The sequence below is a fragment of the Caretta caretta genome, chromosome 10, assembly GCF_965140235.1.
Source record: "Caretta caretta isolate rCarCar2 chromosome 10, rCarCar1.hap1, whole genome shotgun sequence".
NCBI lineage: Eukaryota > Metazoa > Chordata > Testudines > Cheloniidae > Caretta > Caretta caretta.
In genome coordinates, this window is record NC_134215.1 from 17,691,538 (window position 1) to 17,710,525 (window position 18,988).

An 18,988-nucleotide genomic window follows, 5' to 3' on the forward strand; every position below is an offset into this window, starting at 1 on the left:
AGTAGCAGCCGTGTTAGTCTGTATCCGTAAAAAGAAAAGGAGTACTTGTGGCACCTTAGAGACTAACAAATTTATTAGAGCATAAGCTTTTGTGAGCTACAGCTCTCTTCATCGGACACTCTGCTGGTGTGGATGTAGAGACCCTCCAGGCCCCTCCTCCTTGGGATTCATAGTGCGACCCGGGGAAGAAGGGGGTGAATTGGGACAATAACGGGGGGGAGGGGGGGGAAGAATCGCTCACAGGCATGAGTATATGCAAATAGGGCAATTGAACTGAATACTGGCACTGTTTTCCACAGGCAGTGGTGATTTTAGCTGATATCTCACTCCTGAGGGTAATGGAGGCTAAAAGGGAAAAGCTGCTGCATGTGTCCATATGCTGCTAGCTTGTGTGCTGCAATGGTGCCTGCTGAAGTAATTGCTGAATGGCATGGGAAAGTGTCCTACCACAGTGGATGAAATAAGGCAGCCCTCCCCAGAAACTTTTGTCAGAGAATTGCAGACTACCTTCAGGAAAGTTTCCTTGAGATCTCTATGGAGGATTCATGGGCTATCCTGGTGCACAAACAGGTTCTGCAGGGCCCACTCTGTCTTACTGTATAGGGGAATGAGAAGCAGATAGTAACTCTACCTCTACTGGTTATTTCACTACCTCTTCTAGCATGATTTAAAAAGAGTAAATGAACACGTGTCCCTGCAATATCAAAGCAAACTGCATACTTACCAGAGGTTACTTCCCCTGCATCAAGCTTGCCCATACTGGACTGTAGGGATTGGCTCAACTGTTCTGGAGTCAAAAAGAGGTCCTGGCTCACTGAGCCACTGGATCCCCCAGTCACCTGTCCCCCATACTCCTCCTCCTCCTCCTCTTCCTCATCCAACACCTCCTCCTCACTGTTCACTCTGGGGGCCTGTGACTCCAGCTCCCCTAAAGTCGCAATGGGCTTAAATTGCAGCAAGGGAGGTTTAGGGTGGACATTAGGAAAAATTTCCTAACTGTCAGGGTGGTTAACCACTGGAATAAATTGCCTAGGGAGGGTGTGGAGTCTCCATCATTGGAGATTTTTAAAAGCAGGTTAGACAAACACGTGTCAGGGATGGGGTCTAGAGCTTAGTCCTGCTTTGAGTGCAGGGGACTGGACTAGATGACCTCTCGAGGTCCCTTCCAGTTCTATGAAGTATCCATGGGGCTCTTGGAAGTGGTAGCGGGGTCTCCCCTGAGGATGGCATGCAGCTCTTTATAAAAGCAGCATGTCTGCACTCCGCACCAGAGCGACTGTTAACCTCCCTTGCGTTTTGGTATGCTTGCGGCAGCACATTGGCTTTCACGCGGCACTGCTGTGGTCCATCTTGTAGCCCTTCTTCCCCAGGCCCTGAGCAATCTGCTCATAGATAATGACGTTTCTACAGCTGGATTGGAGCTGTGCCTGCATAGCCTCTTCTTCCTACAGACCCAGGCGATCCACCACCTCCTGTGTACTCCAGGCAGCGTGGAGCCAGCATGGTCAGCTGGGTACTTGCTAGGTGAGCTCTCCACACCAAGCAAACAGGAAATGGAATTTCAAAAATTCACAGGGCTTTTAAAGGGGAGATGTGTGTACCTGTCCACCTGGCCTCTGGGCAGCAGAGTTAAAAATGGTGATCAGAGCGGTCAGGTTGGGGCACTGTGGGGCACCTCCTGGAGGCCACTAAAGTCGACGTAAGTAAAACAGTGTATACACTGACACTGCGTTGATCTAACTACATCGACCTGAGCACTACACTTCTCGTGGAGATGGAGCTATTAAGTCAACATAGCAAACAAGTTACATTGGTGGGAGTGACATTTTAGCGTAGACGCTTACAGAGTTAGGTCAACGTAAGCTGCCTTGAGTCGACCTAACTCTATAGTGTAGACCAGACCTTAATCACCTTCAAAAATTCCAACTCCCATGTCAGTTATAACAGAAATATGATACTATCTGATGGCTGTTCAGTAGCCTCTATGCAATTAGTATGACTGTCTCACTCCAGTTTAAAGCAAGCATCCAAATCTCAAAATTGCCGCTTGAAATGGCAATCTTGTTGGTTGAGATAGTAAGCAGCTAATGGGTATGGAGAATGAAATTTATTAGTCCCTAGAAGTTGTCCATCCAAGGTAGGTTTGAGCCACATTGGCAGGGAAGTGTGAAGAAACTTGTTATTTCTGTATTAGGTGTCTGAGGGCATGTCTACACTACAAACTTAAGTTGACCTATCTTAGGTCGACTTACAGCTACTACTCTCCTTCTGTCGGTGATGTGCATCCTCAACAGGAGCACCCCCACTGGCTGTGTGGGGGGCTGAGAGCCAGAGTTCACAGCTCTGCGCAGCTCCACACCGGTAGCCTAGCTGCCCCCCAGGCTTTTGGCTCCTACCTCCCAACTGGAAGCAGGGATAGCCATCTGGGCTTCTCGCCTCCCTGTTCCCCGCCAGGAGCAAGGCAGGGGGCAGCCTCCTGAGCTACTTGCCTCCATTCCGGAAGCGGGGCAGCCAGGCTCTAGCTGCCCAGTTTTCTTGTCAATTTCAGGGCTCCAGCATGGAGCCCTGAAATTGACAAGATACTCAACAGCTGAGGTAAGTAACAGTGTCTACACAGACACCACCTCCTAACTACATCGACATAAGCTCTACACCTGCTGGAGTTATGATGTCGGTGTAGTACGGCACTTACATGGGTGGGACAAGGGCGTAGTGTGTTCACAGGCAGCTTACGTCAACGTAATTATGTCATACATCAACCTAACAGTGTAGTATAGACCAGGCTTGAGTGTCCACTTCTCATTCACCCTGCTCTCTTCAAAGGCCTATGAACATCAAGGAGCTATTCTCTCTCTGAGGCAGTGACTCAGAGTTTTAGGTTTTTCCAAGTGGAACCCTATAGCAAGATTTTCAAGAAAGCTCAGCTCCCATTTTGGCATCTTAATGAAATGGACAGATTTTCAAAAAAGTCCTCAGCACCCAAAAGCTTCCACTGGCAACATATCTGGCCACATCATTAAAGGTGCTTAAAAGGGAATTCTCTTGAAAATCTGGGCCATAAAATTTTCTTACTCCTTCATTGTGGGCTGTTATTTCCCCTCCCCACTCCCCCATTCTTTTCTCAAGCAACAGCTGCATTGCTGGACAAATCATGCAACCAAGAAGAAAAAGATTCCTCCAAAACTATGATACAGCCCTGTATTGGAGGAGTAATAAGGAAAGCTGTAGAGGGAGACAATTAACACTTTACTCCAGAAACAGAAAGTGTCATCTCTTAGATACAAAATCATGAATAATATGCAGAAGAAATGCATCTCGATGCCAAGTGTTACTACAGGGATTTTTAAACAAGCTGGTCACAGTATGGAGGAACAAATTTCTAAACCTCAAAGAGGTTCCTAATCATAGCATTAGCAAGCAATATTTAAAACCAGGGTTATTTGTTCATTAGTATAAGGATTTTCATAATACCATCAGGCAATTTGAAATTCCCTGCACTTTAGAATAATGAAATGTTTAGCACTCCCACAACACTTTCTGTGCAAATGATCCTGGCACAAAATATCTTATAACTACCAAATTAACAAGCACCACAAAGACCCTTTGTTATGCAAGAATGGTGAAGGACACTTCAAGGGGGACAATTTTAACACATTTAAGCTCTGTTATTTGGGGAGGGGGGAAATTAGGGGGAAGATGAGAAAAAAGAAAAAAAATACTGTTTGAATATTGCATAATACTTACTGGTCCTTTAGCCAGTCCTTCACAAAAGGGATGGAGAAGAATTCTGTGAATGGCTCATCTTTCCTCTTTGGATTCTGGCTGATAATTATATCATATATATTTTTTAAAATACAGTTAACAGGAAAACAACAACATTCATCTCAATTGTTGTTATTCTACTTATAAATTTATGTTGCTGAATCATTGGACAAAGTTAATATTTAGAAACAGAATTAACTTACTTGTATAACCACTCAGTCAGAAAATCACAGGAGATAAATTTGGTCCTTTTTCTCTAAAGATAGAAGATAAAGAATTTGAAACTATTACCTTTTGACTGGTCACACATTTTAACTAGTGCTGAGGAACTGCAGCTAAGCTGATTGCCATTGTTAAATAAAATATACAGTACATTACTGTGTCTATTTTAATTTTGCAACTGCCAAGCATCTGTGGTTTAGCCAAAGCTGTAGAAATGTCATTTGTGGAACCACTTTTCAAGCCAAGTCTAAAGATGAGTAAAGGAAATATGTCCATTTTGACATTTACACTAGGATTTTGATGCTTGTTGCACTGCAGTTATAACAAATTCCTTCCCAATATCATTCCTTCCAAATGGTGGTCTTTTCAACTGAAGGAATTAATGGATTTGATGTAAGAAACTGTATATTACTATACATTGTGTTCAAAGGTGTTATCTCAGACTTACAATGTCTCCTTAACCTACTTATGACATATTTTTCATCCTCAAAGAATTTCACTTTGACATAAATACTTTCTCACTTTTGATTAACATGGCACATCAAAGTGTTCAAATGACTGCAACACACACAAAGAATAGATTCAGAAACACACTACACAATTCTGTAACAAAATGCTTTACCATTCACTTATAACAGGAGACAAGATACGTATATTATAAACTTCAACGTGCTTGCTGTAATCTGACATTGTTGAGACAAGGGAAGACAGGAAGAATAGTAAGCAGAATGTGCTAGGTCCCAAGAACCAAGCTGGCAAGTATACCTGGCAGAATTCATGGCCTTGACTTAAAATTAAGAGGCCAAATTCAGCACAGTATAATCAAGCACAATTCAACAGAGGACACAAGGAGCTGCATTTATGTATCTGATGGCAGCATTCAGCCACATGAGCCTGTTCCTGCAATATACTGAGCACCCTCAATTTCCACTGAAATCAGTAAAAGTTGAGGACATCCAAAACATCCCATGATCTAGTCCATGCTTTTTTGTTGTTTTCCTTAATCTAAAATAAGAGTAATCTGATACATAAAGTAATGTTGGCTGTTGTGTATAGAAAACAATCTTTTCCATACAAAACCTTACCAGTGGATACACAAGACTCCAGTCTCTCTCTCTTTTTTTTTTAATTGGGCCCCTATTATGGACAAGATAATAGCACTGAACGAGAGCTTTACATAGGAGATAGTGTGAAACTGCCCCAATCCAATGGAGATGAGGGAGGCAAGCTTCTTGCCCCAGTGCACCTGACCAATTCAGTAGGCAGGCGGGTGTGAAGGGGAGCAGGACCATACCCCACTTTGGGGAAATTTGTGCATCCATAGGAAAACAGGAGCAGCATAGAGACTGTGAATATCTCTAGCCCTTGTCTGTGGTGTCTGGAGAAAGAAGCAACAGCACTATGGCCAGGGACACTCTGGTCCTATAAGTTCAGTCCCTCAGGTAAAGTACCATTGAAATAGGATTTGCCAACTTTCATGGTTTTTTTGAGAGTCTCGCAAGAGTTGGTGCTTTTCTTAGAAGCCCCAACTCTGGAGACAAGTGATCATGTGAGAATCACAACTTTCATTTAACAAATAAGTAAGTTTCTAGCCCTTACAGTTGGGAGAGGGGAAAAGCTTGAAAATGCTGAATCTTAAGTGCTTAAAATTAAAACAGAAGGTAAATAAAAAGAACTCAACATTTTCTTGAGTTTGAAAAACTCAATTTTTCAGCCAATCTTATGATTTCTGGGGGCCTGACTTATGTATGACTTTTGAATACTTGGGGTTGACATTACTGGAAGTTACCCTTTTAACTTTTGTAATAATGTTAAAAAAAAAAAACAACCAAGCAAAATTGCATATATTTGGACATTCAATGTAGCATTAGAAAAACAAACATTAGTATAATCTGAAATCCAGGGACCTGGGTGACTCCATTAAAAATGTTTTTAGGCCAGGATAATTTTAGATTGGTTGGCAACATTAAAGATCATACCAAACCTGATATGCATGCACAAAGGTGACTTTTGTACTTATAAAAAGGATACACAATTGAAACTTTTGCTTTGATATGTTTAATGCAAGCAAATATTATGCAATTCACATGCCACTTTTCTACTCAAGATACTGGCTGGCTCTACTGCACTTGCACTAGACACTAATAAACAAACTGTTCTGTTGTTGCCATACACAATAGTAAAATGAAAGTTTATTTTCTCTTAAATTATACATTACTATTCAATTCAGACACATTGTATCTTTCTAAAAGTCAGTATTAATGAGAACACTAAAATATAACTGTGGGGAAATGAAAGAAGGCATCTGAAGTAAATGCTCTGAAAATCATTTAAATTAGCTAGCCATAAATAAGCTGCAGAATGACAACATTTCTTTTCTTTTCACAGCATTGTTTCTAATTGTATTTACAGCACTATTTAGTTTTGAAGTTTCATTCCATACAGTTAGCAAGTGCTGCCAGAGCTACTATTAAAATGGGCAAGCAACCTGATATGTAAGGGGCACGCTGAGAGACTGAATCACTTCTGAAGCAGAGAAAAAAAAAATGGAAGAAATGTTGTTGCTCTTTTGTTTGGTGCCAGCGTGGACGTGTTGTGCATACCCAGGCACACACAGAACAGTCAAAGTATTGTGCCATTGCTCAGCTAAAAGTATTATCCGTAGGGTGGTCCAGAGAGAGAGAGAGGTGGAAACTTTGTGTGACCTTCACTTGAACATCCTGGTCCACAAATACATTGCACATTACTAACATTCAAGGATAAAGCCCTATGTGCGGTGCAACCTCCCAAACTAAATGCACAGGATCAAGAGCAACATTTGGAGCTAGAGATCAAGTGAAACACAGCTAGGGTGAAGGACACAGAACCAGACGCAAAGCAAGATTAAGGTCTAAGGATCAAATAATGATCTAGCTGAAGTCAACCGCAAAACTCCCATGGTCTAGAAATGTACAGCAATTTGGCCCTAAGTGCACCACTAGACAGGAATAAGAACCTAGCTGTAGAAGCAGCAGGAATGATTCAAGAACCAAGATTACAAGCAGCAGCCAGCATTAGGATTTCATAGCTGGAACTGAGAACATAGGGCAGAATTAATGATTCGGGGCCAAATGTAGCATTCAGGACCAACTGGCAGGATTCCGTGCCAAGCCTTGGGAGCAGCAGACAGATGCACTGGACATAGGAAAAAGGACTAACGCACTTGCAGTTCCTAACGCATTTGCAGCTATTTCTGAAAAGACACCTTCTGTGAGCTCCCCCCTTCTCTTTCTCTGCCCTCAAAACAGCAAATTGCTGCAGACAGCTAATGTCATGACTTCCTCCTCTAATCAGTAATGTTATCATCAGAATTATCACGCTAGTCATGGACTAGGTCCCTATTGTGCTTGGCACCATACAAACACAGAACAAAAAACAGCCCCTGCCACCAAAGAGGTTACAATCTAAGTTATTCTTTGCGTGTGAACCAGAAAATTGACAGGTTGGTTTCCCTAGACATTCCTTTACAACACAGGAAGAATTTTAAAGGGCCAGGACTGTAAATCTTTTAGGGCAGAGGGATTTGAGTGTGCACCCCCTTAACCTTACCTTGTAAACGTCATAGAAGCAATGGTGTACTATTGATCAAGTGTAGGACAGCTTTTAAAGTCCATCCCAGGACTACTAGGAACTTTGCCAATGAAGGCTGCCTGTTGAATTAGTCCACCTTTCAGCTGGCTTGGCATCCTGGGGAGCTCTTGGATTCAGAGGGAACAGAAGTTGTCAAGAGCACTATTTTTAATTTTTGCTTGGCAAAGAGGTGGTGACGTTTACTGTTGAATGCAGATCGCCTCAAAGTTATCCAAGCCTTTGTCACCAACAGACAGGATTTTGTAGAGTGCTCTGCCTGGGGCTAGCCTTAAAGATGTGTGCAGAGTGTGGCTGTTTACTTACGCTACACAATGCTGCACAGTGTATGTTTCCAAGTGAAATTCAAAGCATGGGTTTTAATTGGGATCCTCATTTTCCTAGAGATTGTCTCTCTGTGCTCCATCCTAACAGTTGAGAGAAGCAGAGGTGCTCTTTCTAAAAGTTCAGAAACCTGAATGTCCAAGGTCTGCAGACTGGGTGTTCTCAGTTGGGCAGTTCTCAGTTCTGGAATGTGAGGCCCTGTTGATCTGAGAAAGCTTGAGTTTGCTTACCTTCAAAACTGACCTCATTTTTGCCTAAGGGATGCTAGAGATGGGCTTTACATTTTCTTTTGCAGAGGGGGCATTTTGCGTTCCCCAGTTAGTATTGTGTTGGTATATTGCTTCAATTTATGCAATCTTATAATTTATGTAGATGAACTTACAGGTGGTAATAGGTAAATTTTATGAATTAGAAAAACATCTTTAAATAGAGGTAATTTTATAGTTATAATGATACCGTGTTTTTCACCTGAATCATTGATTCTAGGCACCCTAAACAATAATTATAAAACAGAGCACCTGTAGTCTAAAGCATAAATGAATGTTCATGGATGGTGGGTCATATTTGCTTTTAAAGCACAGACCTAGAGCCTGATGGTGTGAATTAGGCACTGGCCTGCATTAGGTGTGGTAAAGATCTGCAGTACCCAGCGGGAGCTTCAGAAGACTCTGAGGGACAGAGGCACTCAGTGCCCTATCAACGTAGAAAGCTGTTTCCTTGAGGTAAAGCCTACTCTTCAACTAAGGAGGAGCGCTTATCTGTTAAGCTGATTGAGGCCCTCCACTATGTCTTAGGGAACCACTTCACACTGGTCACAGACCCTGTCCCTCTGAAATTCCTATATGTCTGGTGCATGAAGTGGTATCTGTCCTTGCTACCTGAAGTCTTTCAAGATGCAAGAGAACAAGGGTGGTGCCACATTATGCCATTTCTGTCCTGCAAACGGATGTGCGTGTGTTGGGGGAGGGGGAAGGTATAGCTTTTGCTTGGTGCACTCAGGGGCTTAGGGTCTTTGGGAGAGGGGAGTAGGTGAAATCTATGATGTGTAAATAACCCACACTAAGACATCATACACAGTCAAGAAGGAAAGGGCTTAACTCCATTCAAAAGGAAACTAGGCAGACAGCTTCCCCACCTTGGAAAAGCTACTCAGCATGCCAGCAGAAAAAGAGAATCTCCAGCTAAGCTACACCTTAACCCTAAACAAAGAAAGGGCTCTCAGCAAAAAGAAGAAAGTGTTCTTTCAGAATCCTCCCAATCCAGGGATGCAGAGCCAGGAGGCTCCAGAGTTTGTTGCTTTTTCAAGTCTAGTTTTAAGTGAACCAAAAGAAGGTGCTTCTGCCTTCTGCTTGGGAAAATACAACAGATCTGTATCTGAAGATTTTATAGTTGAAAGAATGGAGCCTACTTGCCATATTATCCCTTTATCCTAAATCCATGGATTCCTTTCCTCTGCACAAATATGATGCAACTGAGCTGCCACAGGAGTTAGAGGGTGTGGACAGATGGAGAAAAAGCTGTTGTACATCATATGCTTCTCCTAAAGGGTAGGGGATTAGTGCACAGACATGAACTGGGGACCAGTGGAATGTTCCAATAGGAGGAGATGGGATCAGGAGCAGCAGTGAAGGGCTAGTTCTCCAAAGTGAAAGACTCAGGGCATCCATATGGCTAAGTAGCCACAGATCTGAGGTTAAAAGCTAGAGCTGCAAGTGAAAGGGATGATACCTTGGAAATTCCACATAAGTTTTCCTGGTAAGTCTTTCCCTCCCGTAGGAAGGTGTGATGTGGCCCATGGTCTTTACCTGACACAGGAATCAGAGTATAAAAAGCATATATGCTGACATACATATATGGCCCTGGGACAGAGGAAAGTTTGAATAATATTTTAGAAAACAGGTGAGGGGAAAAGCATAATGGTAAAACGTTATCAGCCCAGAGCTGCTTCACAGAAAAATTCTCAGGGTTCACACACAGCTAATTTCCATTCCAGCATCTGGATGTGCAGAAACAAAGAAGTCTCCCAGAGGAATTTTCCTGGGCTTGCCATGACAATACCAGACGCTGTTCCTAGAACATCAGAACACCCTGTAGTTCTGAGCTCTAAAAGACCAGCTCCTTCACAAGAGAGCTTTCTGTTAGGTTATCAAGAATTAACATCTGAACTACAGGGCCAAGTCCTGACCTTGATTATACCTAAAACCAACTGGCAGACTTTGGCTCGATCTCTTTATACTATGGTTTTTCTAAGTCATAGTATTAAACTAGACACTGTTTAATGGATCCACCATACAGTGAACTGCTTTAGAAAGTAAAATCTATATTTCTTTGACAGGAAGGCATTAATTATCTACCCTTCACTCTGTTTTAAGTAATTTACTCTTTCCTCTGCAATGAATAATAGAAGAGTAACTAATCAAAACAGTGGTGCAGTCACCATTGAAAACAATCAGCCAAATCATCATTGGTGTATCTCTATTAAAGTTAGTGGAGTTATACTAGGGATGAATTTGGCCTTTTATGAGGTTTTTTTACGCTATGCCAGTGTTTTCCAACTGTGGGTTGCAACTACTACTGGACCGTGGCATGTAAGGCTCTGGGTCACCTTGCTCTGGTCAGCACCGCCGACCGGGATGTCAGAAGTCCCATAGACGGTGCTGCCCAGCTAAGGCAGGCCAGTGCCTACCTTTTCCAACACTGTGCTGTGCCCTGGAAGCGGCCAGCAGCGGGTCTGGCTTCTAGGCAAAGGGGCCACGGGCCTCCACGTGCTGCTCCCACCCCAAGCACTGGCTCTGCACTCCCATTGGCCGGCAACCAGCCAATGGGAACTGGGGGCATGGTGCCTGAGGGCGAGAGTCGCGCAGAGCTCCTCCTAGGAGCCAGACCTGCTGCTGGCCGCTTCCAGGGCACAGCGCAGTCCGTGGTGCACCCTGGCGGTGCTGCTGGCTGGGAGCTGCTGGACGCAAGTCTGCACGTCAACACTGAGCCCCAATCCCCTGCCCCAGCCCTGAGCACCCCCAAACCTGGAAACCCTGCACCCCAAACCCTTCATACCTGGCCCCAGCCCAGACCCTGACCCCTCCCGCACCCCAATCTCCTGCCCCAGCCCTGAGTACCCCCAAACCTGGAACCCCTTCCTGCACCCCAAACCCCTCATCCCCAGCCCAGAGCCTTAACCCTCTCCCACACCCCAACCCCCTGCCCCAGCCCTGAGGCCCCCCAAACCCAGAGCCCCTCCTAAACCCCAAACCCCTCATCCCCAGCCCCAGTCCAGAGCCCTGACCCCTTCCCACACCCCAACCCCCTGCCCCAGCCCAGAGCCCCTTCCCATTCCCTGAAACCCTCATTCCCAGCCCCACCCCACAGCCCTCACCCCCACAAGCCAACCCTTTGCCCCAGCCCTGAGCCCCTCCAACACCCCAAACCCCTCATCTTCAACTCCGTTGCGTTGCGGGCATCAACCATTTTCTTCAACTGGGTCCCCAGAAAAAAAGTTTGAAAACCATTGTGCTATGCAACTGTTATCAGTGTTAGTCGGTGAAATTTGTGGTTGTACAGCAGCCTGGCTTTAGAAGGAAAAAAGTGACATAAATTGACCTGCTCTTGGCACATTCCTCCTATGCTGTTCAGGACAAACACAGGAAACGTCTGCACATTGTGTATTGTTAACCTGCTGATGTGTTTATAAACTATTTATACACAGGAATCATTTTCCATTCTTTAGCCACATAATTATATGTTATGTGTTAAGTACAAAAATATTGCTAATGTCTAGATGAATTAATCGTGACCACAATTCCATTCACTTTCCTGTATATACTGTACTTTTTTAATGTAATATATTTTGTCATGAGCCCAGCCGCAACCTCCCTTTTCTGTGGCTATTTGTATATAACCTGAAAGGAATGTCAGAATAATGTAAGAAAAATGTTTAAATTTCGTTAAATTTTTATTCTGAAAAATGAATGCATCACTCAATTCTCAAGTGAGAAGAGGTGAAAAAGTCCCTCTACTGACAACAATAGAAAGCAGAGTGGACAAAGCATGAAAAAACATACCATAGGGAAAAATCCTGCTTCAGCAGGGCGAGACGCTGGGTGACATGATGTTCTCTTTCATCTCTAATCTAAAAATGTAGTTTTTTTGCACCCTATTTTTATATTCATATCAGCTTGAAGTCTGAGACTACAGACAGCAGTTGGTTATTCTTAATACTAACGCTGTTGAATTTCATATTATTTATTTGGACTTTATAGTGCAACAGCCAATTTTAAACTCCTGTATCTACTTCTCTCTCTGCACTGGATCTCGCCAATTTCTTTCAAGAGAAAACTGACAAAATACAACATGACTTTCCCTTTCTCCTTTCCCCTTTCTGCCCTACAACTCTCTCCTCCCTTGTCACCGATGCAGAAGTTTCTCATTTACTTTCCTCTAATGCCACCACTTGCCCCAGTGATCCCCTTCCATCCCATATCCTGATCTCTCTCAAACCAATCCTCATCCTTCCCTTACCCTTCTCCTTCACCTTTCACTATCCTCTGGCTCTTTCCCCTTACAATACAAGCATGTGTTAGTCTCTCCCACTTAAAAAAAAAAAAAAATCATCCTTGACCCCACTTGCCCCTCCAGCTACTACCCCATCTCCTTGCTGTCTCTATACCCATTGAACGAACGGTTTATAATCTCTGTCTGGAGTTCTCCTTCAGTTCCATCCTAGACTCTCTCTAGTGCTGCCTTCACCCCTTGCACTCCACTTTGTCAAACCACTCTTGCCAAACTCTCTAATGACCTTGTCTTAACCAAAGCTGAGAACCAGCACTCCATCCTCATTCTCCTTGACTCTTGACAACAGATTGCACTACAAGGCTTACAGTGTCTAGAGGGTCGCCCAGAGCCAGGACATTTGAACAAACTGATTGCATGACAGGGGAGCAACTTGGCTGGCAGGGGTGAGTGTAATCAACCCCAGAAGGAGGTTGCAGGAGCAGAGTGTGAAAGTGATTCCCTTCCCTCCAATGCAGCAATGTGTAACAGTAGCGGGGACCTCACTGGGGATTCAGGGAGCTTGCACAATTCTCCACATGGAGGACCTAAATGGGGAAGGGGAAGGTGGTCACTTCCCCCCTCTCCCTAGAGGGCAGGGGACATCAAAACTAGTGGGGTAACAGAACAAGCCAGTAGGTTATGGGAGGGAGCTGATGTCCTAGGAATTGTGTCGGGAATGTCTGAGTTATACACACCATCTACAGAGACTAATGGCATTACACAACTGTAACAAGCTAACCTTCAGTTATTGCAGCAGCTGGGAGCTTCCATGGGTGGGGGAGGGGGTCTGGATGTGACAGTACTGGACACCCAACATGGGCTCGACTTTGGGGGACAGACAATAGTCAGGCAGGGCAGGACCCTCACCAACGGGTGGAAACCCTTAGCAGGGAGACGGAGGTTGTTGAGCACCCTACAACTCACCCACTGACAGGGAATGTGAATTTGTGAGACAGAACTGCTGACTGCGGGCAATAGGGCACTAAGAGTGCCCCAATGGTCAGCTGTGAGTACGGTTATGCTGGGGTGGCTCACCCAATAGGAGTTCACCTGCTTGGTACTACTAAAGATAACATTTTGAGAGCTGAATATATAAACATATTATCATTGTTGCACAGGGAGGTGCTGACACAGTAAGCCAGGGCAGAGCAAGCAGGGCCATGACATGGCCAAGAATGGCTAGAACATAGGAAAATTGGGGAAGCCACCTTCTTAATATATGCAGGCATTATTGCAGAGGCTTACCCAGACAGAAGCCCAGTATTATTCAAATATATGAATATAATCAGGTGGGCATATAATATGTTTAGGAGCATGGCTTGGTTTAACTATGACGAACAGTTTAGACTGAGGGCTGCAACACAAACAGGGATTCAGTGGCACGCACTGCAACATATGCTGTGGTTAAAGAGGATGACACCATGTGGGCCTGATTTTCACACTGACAGTGGCCTGTTTGTTCCATAACAAGTCCACTGGATGCCCAAGGCTCGTAATGACATTTGCTAGGCATTTAATGAAAGTGGATGTTTTTGGAGCATCTGCAAATTTAGGCATGCTTGCAAAATGTACTTTGGGGCCCATGCAGCCCACAACTGCCACAGCAGTCAGGGAAGGCCACAGTATGGAAACAAAATGGGGGCTAAGTCAGGTGCCACCTGCAGACCCTTGGGTGCAAGATTTGAGAGCCAAGGTGCAACAACAGGTGGGGGGGTAAGCTGAAAATGGGGGCTGGACAGGGAGGGAGGGATAGCTCAGTGGTTTGAGCATTAGCCTGCTAAACCCAAGGTTGTGAGTTCAATCCTTGAGGGAGCCATTTAGGGATCAGGGCAAAAATTGGGGATTGGTCTTGCTTTGAGCTGGGGGTTGGACTAGATGACCTCCTGAGGTCCCTTCCAACCCTGATATTCTATGATTCTAAGGGCACTATCTCTTGTTAAGCTTGAGGTGTTAAGGGTTCTCCTTTGGGATTTCCCTAACAAGACAGCTGGGGCATATTTGTGGGATGTGTTTACTTCAGGATTTAGAGGGGAAAGAAGTCATGTAATGTCCAAAAACTAGTCCTTAGTGGAAAGGGGTCATATTATAAAGAAAAAGATTACTCCTGAAATTGAAGAAGAAGAGGGTAGCAGGACATTTAAACACCTACCTATATAGAACTTGCAGGTTTCTCCCCTAGGCTTGATTCCTAAAAAGGCTCTGGGAAAGTATTGCTTAATTCTCCATCTGTCATACCCACGGAGTAGCTCAGTTAATGATGGACTAGACCCATCCTTGTTCACTGTTCCTCCACTGATGAGGCTGTGAACATGAGTAGGCCTTGTAGCTCAGGGACGGTAATGGCCAAGAGTGATCTCAAGTCTGCTTTTTGACGGCTGCCAGTGCATCCTTCTGACATTAACGTTTTGGGTTTCTCTTTCGAAGATGAGTTTTATTTTGATAAAGCTACGTCTGTGGGATGTGCAATATTCTGTTCTGCATTTGAGAAATTTAGTACAATGCTACATTGGGCAGTGGTGCAGGAAGCTGGTTTGCAGCAGGTAGTGCATTATTTAGATAATGTTTTGTTCATGGGCAAGGTGAATTCAGATAAGTGTGTAAGCCTGATGGATGCCTTTCAGGCTCTGTCTAAAAAAATGAGGGTACAACTGGTGGAGGATAAAATGGAGAGACTTTCTACTATGTTGAGCTATCTGGGGACACAGAGCAAGATACACTGGAGGGTATATTCTGACTCCTTCAGGATAAGCTTCAGGAAGTATTGGGCTTAATTAGCAGGGCTAGAGTGGCCAAGAAAGTTACACCCCTATGAGCTGCAAATTTATTATTGGGCATCTTAACTTTGCTTGCTGAGGGGTAGCCCGGGGGCGGGCATTTGGTTTCCAGCTTGCAGATCCCACTGCAGGCATATCTAGACCTCACCATATTATAAGGGTAACTAAAGAAATGAAGGAGGATTTGGGGGGTATGGAGAAAGTTTCTGAGCCATTTTAATGGTGTGTAATTCTAGAGATAGGACTGGATACTCAAGGCTGATTTAAAGATCCACTCAGATGCTTCAGGAAGTACAGGTTTTGAGGTATTTTAGAAATGGCCCTCCACCTGGATTCCAAAAGGGATATTGCAGGATATAACGTTCCTGGAACTTTTTCCAATTTTGATGCAGTGATCATTTGGGGAATGGAGCTTGCTAATAAAAGGATGTGTTTCCCGTGTGACAGCAAGGTGGTGGTACACGTTATCAATCACCAGTCCTCTAGATCACACAGAGTTATGAGGCTGGTGAGAGCTATTGTTGTACAATGTTTAAGCTTTAACATCTTTCTTTTCCAAACATGGGCCGGGGTTGATAAAGATGTAGCAGATGCATTGTCTCATTTTCAGATGGACAGATTTCAGAAGCTGGAACTAGAGCCAGCAAGGAACCCAAATGGATGCCACTGGGGAACCTTGGAATATGATGGCTTTCAGAGTAGCACAGAGATCGGTAGCTCCATGAACATTTTGGGGCTATGAGAAACATTGTAATGATTTTGTGCAATTTCAGGAGTTAGAGGGCTGGCCAACAATATGACCATTTATAGAGGATCTGGTGCTACAGTACATCGCGTTGTTAGCAACCTGGCAATTGAATCATGAAACATCTCCACTCACCTATTGGGCCTTATGTTTGTCAGTAGGCTGAATGGTGACCCAGATCCTTGTAGCAGGTTTTTAGTCCAGAGGTTTCTAGCGGGGCGGTCTCGAAGCACCAGCCCTTGGAAGGATCCACGTTGTCCAAGCACTGTTAATATGTTCAGGGATGTGGTGTGGATTCCATATGTCATTGTGGACAAGAGGTGGCCTTGTTCAGCGCTGCATTCCTGGTAGTGTTTTCGGGGGTTTTTTGGATCTTTTAGGATCAGCAAGCTAGTGCCTGAGTCCTGCAGGGATACTTCTGGAAGGGATTTGGAATTGATGGATATACATTCGGAGAGGTGATATTAACCTTGAGGAGGTCAAAGATGGATCAAGGAGGTATGAGAGAGTTCATTATTTCCCAGAAAGGGGGCAAGCCTGGGATCTGCCCTGTGGGTGCTGTGAGGGCACACATGGCAATAAGACCAGGGAGGGATAGGACTCTCTTTATTCACAGTAATGAGAGTCCCCACACAGCATACCAGTTTGTTACAGTTTTAAGACAGGGACTGATGAGGGGCTGTGATTTCCAGCACATGAATTTGGTTCCCACTCAGTCAGGATTGGGGCAGCAACAGCAGCAGCCCAGCTCGTTCTGGGGAATGGGACAATTCAGCATTGGCAGTCTGAAGCATACCATATGTATATGAGACCTCCACTGGTGGTAGGGAATCAGTGTTAATTTTCCTTTTTGTTTGCACTTGCAGATGGGCCAGCAGACCACGTGGATCTGTGGCATAGTATTGTTTACTGGGCACATAGGTGGACTTCCAGGTTGCCTGGAGATTCACAGCTGGTCTTTGGGGGCAGGGCTGGATTAACCTTTTGTGGGTCCAGTGCCAAACTTATTTGTGGGCCCTCATGGAGGCGATGGAGCATGGGGTGGGGAGGTCAGTCCCCAGAGAGAGGAGCCAGCCAGGGGCAATGGGGCCTGGCATAGCAGGGGCCGCCTAGCTCTGCCTAGCCCAGTGCAAGGACACTATTTGCAAACTGGAAGTTGCCAGACACACAGTGGCCTGCCAGCCCTGTGCTGCCAGCATGCCCCTTCCCCTTGGGGGGCAGGCCCATGCCGTGCCACAAAGCCCCCCCACCCAACATCCTCCTGACTCCCTATGGCCAGAGCCCCCCCAGCCCCACTATGCCCAGTGCCCCCGCAATAAACCCACTCCGCCACACCCTGCCTCCCATCTGCACTCACTGGCCTTTTTGGGAGGCAACTGTGTCTGCCAGGCTGAACCGGCAGTGCAGCCAGAGCTGGTGCCAGGCCAGGGAATCGCTCTGGTCCCTCAGGAGTGGTGCGATCAGCCAGGCCAGGGACTGCCCCGGCCGGGCTCCCTCAAGACCCAGGCAAGCTCCCTGCACTGTTCCCTTCCCCACCAGCTGAGATGGGCCAGGCTTCTGCACCATTCCCAGGCAGCTCAGCTCTGGGGAGACAGGTGGGGCCCCACAGGTGGTGGGAAGCAAAGACTGCCCGGAGCCGGAGGTGCACTGGGGTTCGGCCAGGGGGCAGAGAGGAGCAGGGGGTGGTGCCGAGGACACAGCAGGCGGGCAGGCCACGAGGAGCAAGTGGTGGGTGAGGGGAGCCAGAGGGGTCTCAGGGCGCAATGCAAGTGGAGCAGGCCAGGGCCCCTTCTGAGCATGGGCCTGGCTCCATGGAGCCACTGGAGCCATTGTAAACCCGGGAGTGCTTGGGGGTGAAGCAGTCCTGAGCTGGCATGGCATGAGGGACATGTTATGGGACCAGCTGATGCCCCTTCTGTCCACCATGGTGGCCCGGGAGCAGACATCAGATATGATTGTGCTTCATCTTAGGGCACATCTTATCTGCTGAGTATCCCCAGACTTTTAGGAATAAAGTTTCAGCCTAATTAAACCACATCCAGTAGCTCCCCGTCCTTTTTCCAGCATAGCCAGACAATTACTGTACATTGTGATAACAAGTGAATTGTAACCACATTTTCAGTGGGCCTCATGTTTGGTCACACACACAAGACCTCACTGCATATGCAAAGGTGAGTTACTATAAGCAAGAATGTCAATTTACAATTTAAATGTCAATTTAAATAGTTGTAGCTGCATATTTTTCAGGCACATTTGTGAAATGCTGAAAATTTGGTTCTTAATTGTTATATCAAGAATAATTTCATTCAACTTGTGCATGTTATATTTAAATCACAATACCACAAATGTATAAAAATCCACAAGGGGATCTACGTAATAAAGGTGAAGTAGAAGTAAAGCACTGAATTTGTTTCAAGAAAATGATTGCATAGCTCTCTGAATATTAGAAAGGGGTTCTAGTTATCATCTAAAACATTTTTATGCAAGTTAGGCAGTAGACTTTGTTTGTAATTAACAAAGAATAATGCTTTGGTTATGTGAATGCTGGCTGAAGTAGGCAAGGTTCAGTTAGAATTCATGCATTCAAGTTGGACAGTCTATTTTCAAATCTAAGTATTAAGCACTTGGTCAGCAATGGAAAGTAACACTAGTATTCATGCATATGGTTACCAAGAGCTATTGTTTTGCTAACATTATTCCAAAAGAGCAAAAAAATGATGTCCCAGAGGACAACTGTCATATGACACACCCATGTTTTCCTACATTTCCCTCCCGACCAACATGACATTACTCCCTTTTACAACCAAAATGACCTAGTTTATTTTTGATAGTGTGCTAATTTTCATGAGAAAGAAAGCAAAACAAAAAACTAAAACAACTCCTAATGTAGCAAGTAAAAAGGTGCACTACAGACAAATACAGTTTACAGTTTGTATTTGTATTTTTTGTTGCTTTCTTGAAAACGTTCCTATACAAACATAAACCA

At 44.9% G+C, this 18,988-nt stretch overlaps 1 protein-coding gene across 5 annotated transcripts in view; it reads right to left on the reverse strand.

Annotated features, from left to right (window-relative positions):
* The window catches only part of IQCK (IQ motif containing K), a 214,045-nt gene that overhangs the window by 177,103 nt on the left and 17,954 nt on the right, over positions 1-18,988 (reverse strand). For all 5 annotated transcript variants that reach the window (XR_007358682.1, XR_007358683.2, XM_048865780.2 and 2 more), the window contains exons 5-6: positions 3,966-4,018; positions 3,745-3,822 (exon numbers count right to left, since the gene is read on the reverse strand). Coding sequence is in view for 3 of the 5 variants with exons in the window: in XM_048865780.2 (XP_048721737.1) it covers positions 3,745-3,822; positions 3,966-4,018 (131 nt within the window). In the remaining 2 variants the exon portion in view is untranslated. The remainder of the gene's footprint in view (positions 1-3,744; positions 3,823-3,965; positions 4,019-18,988) is intronic.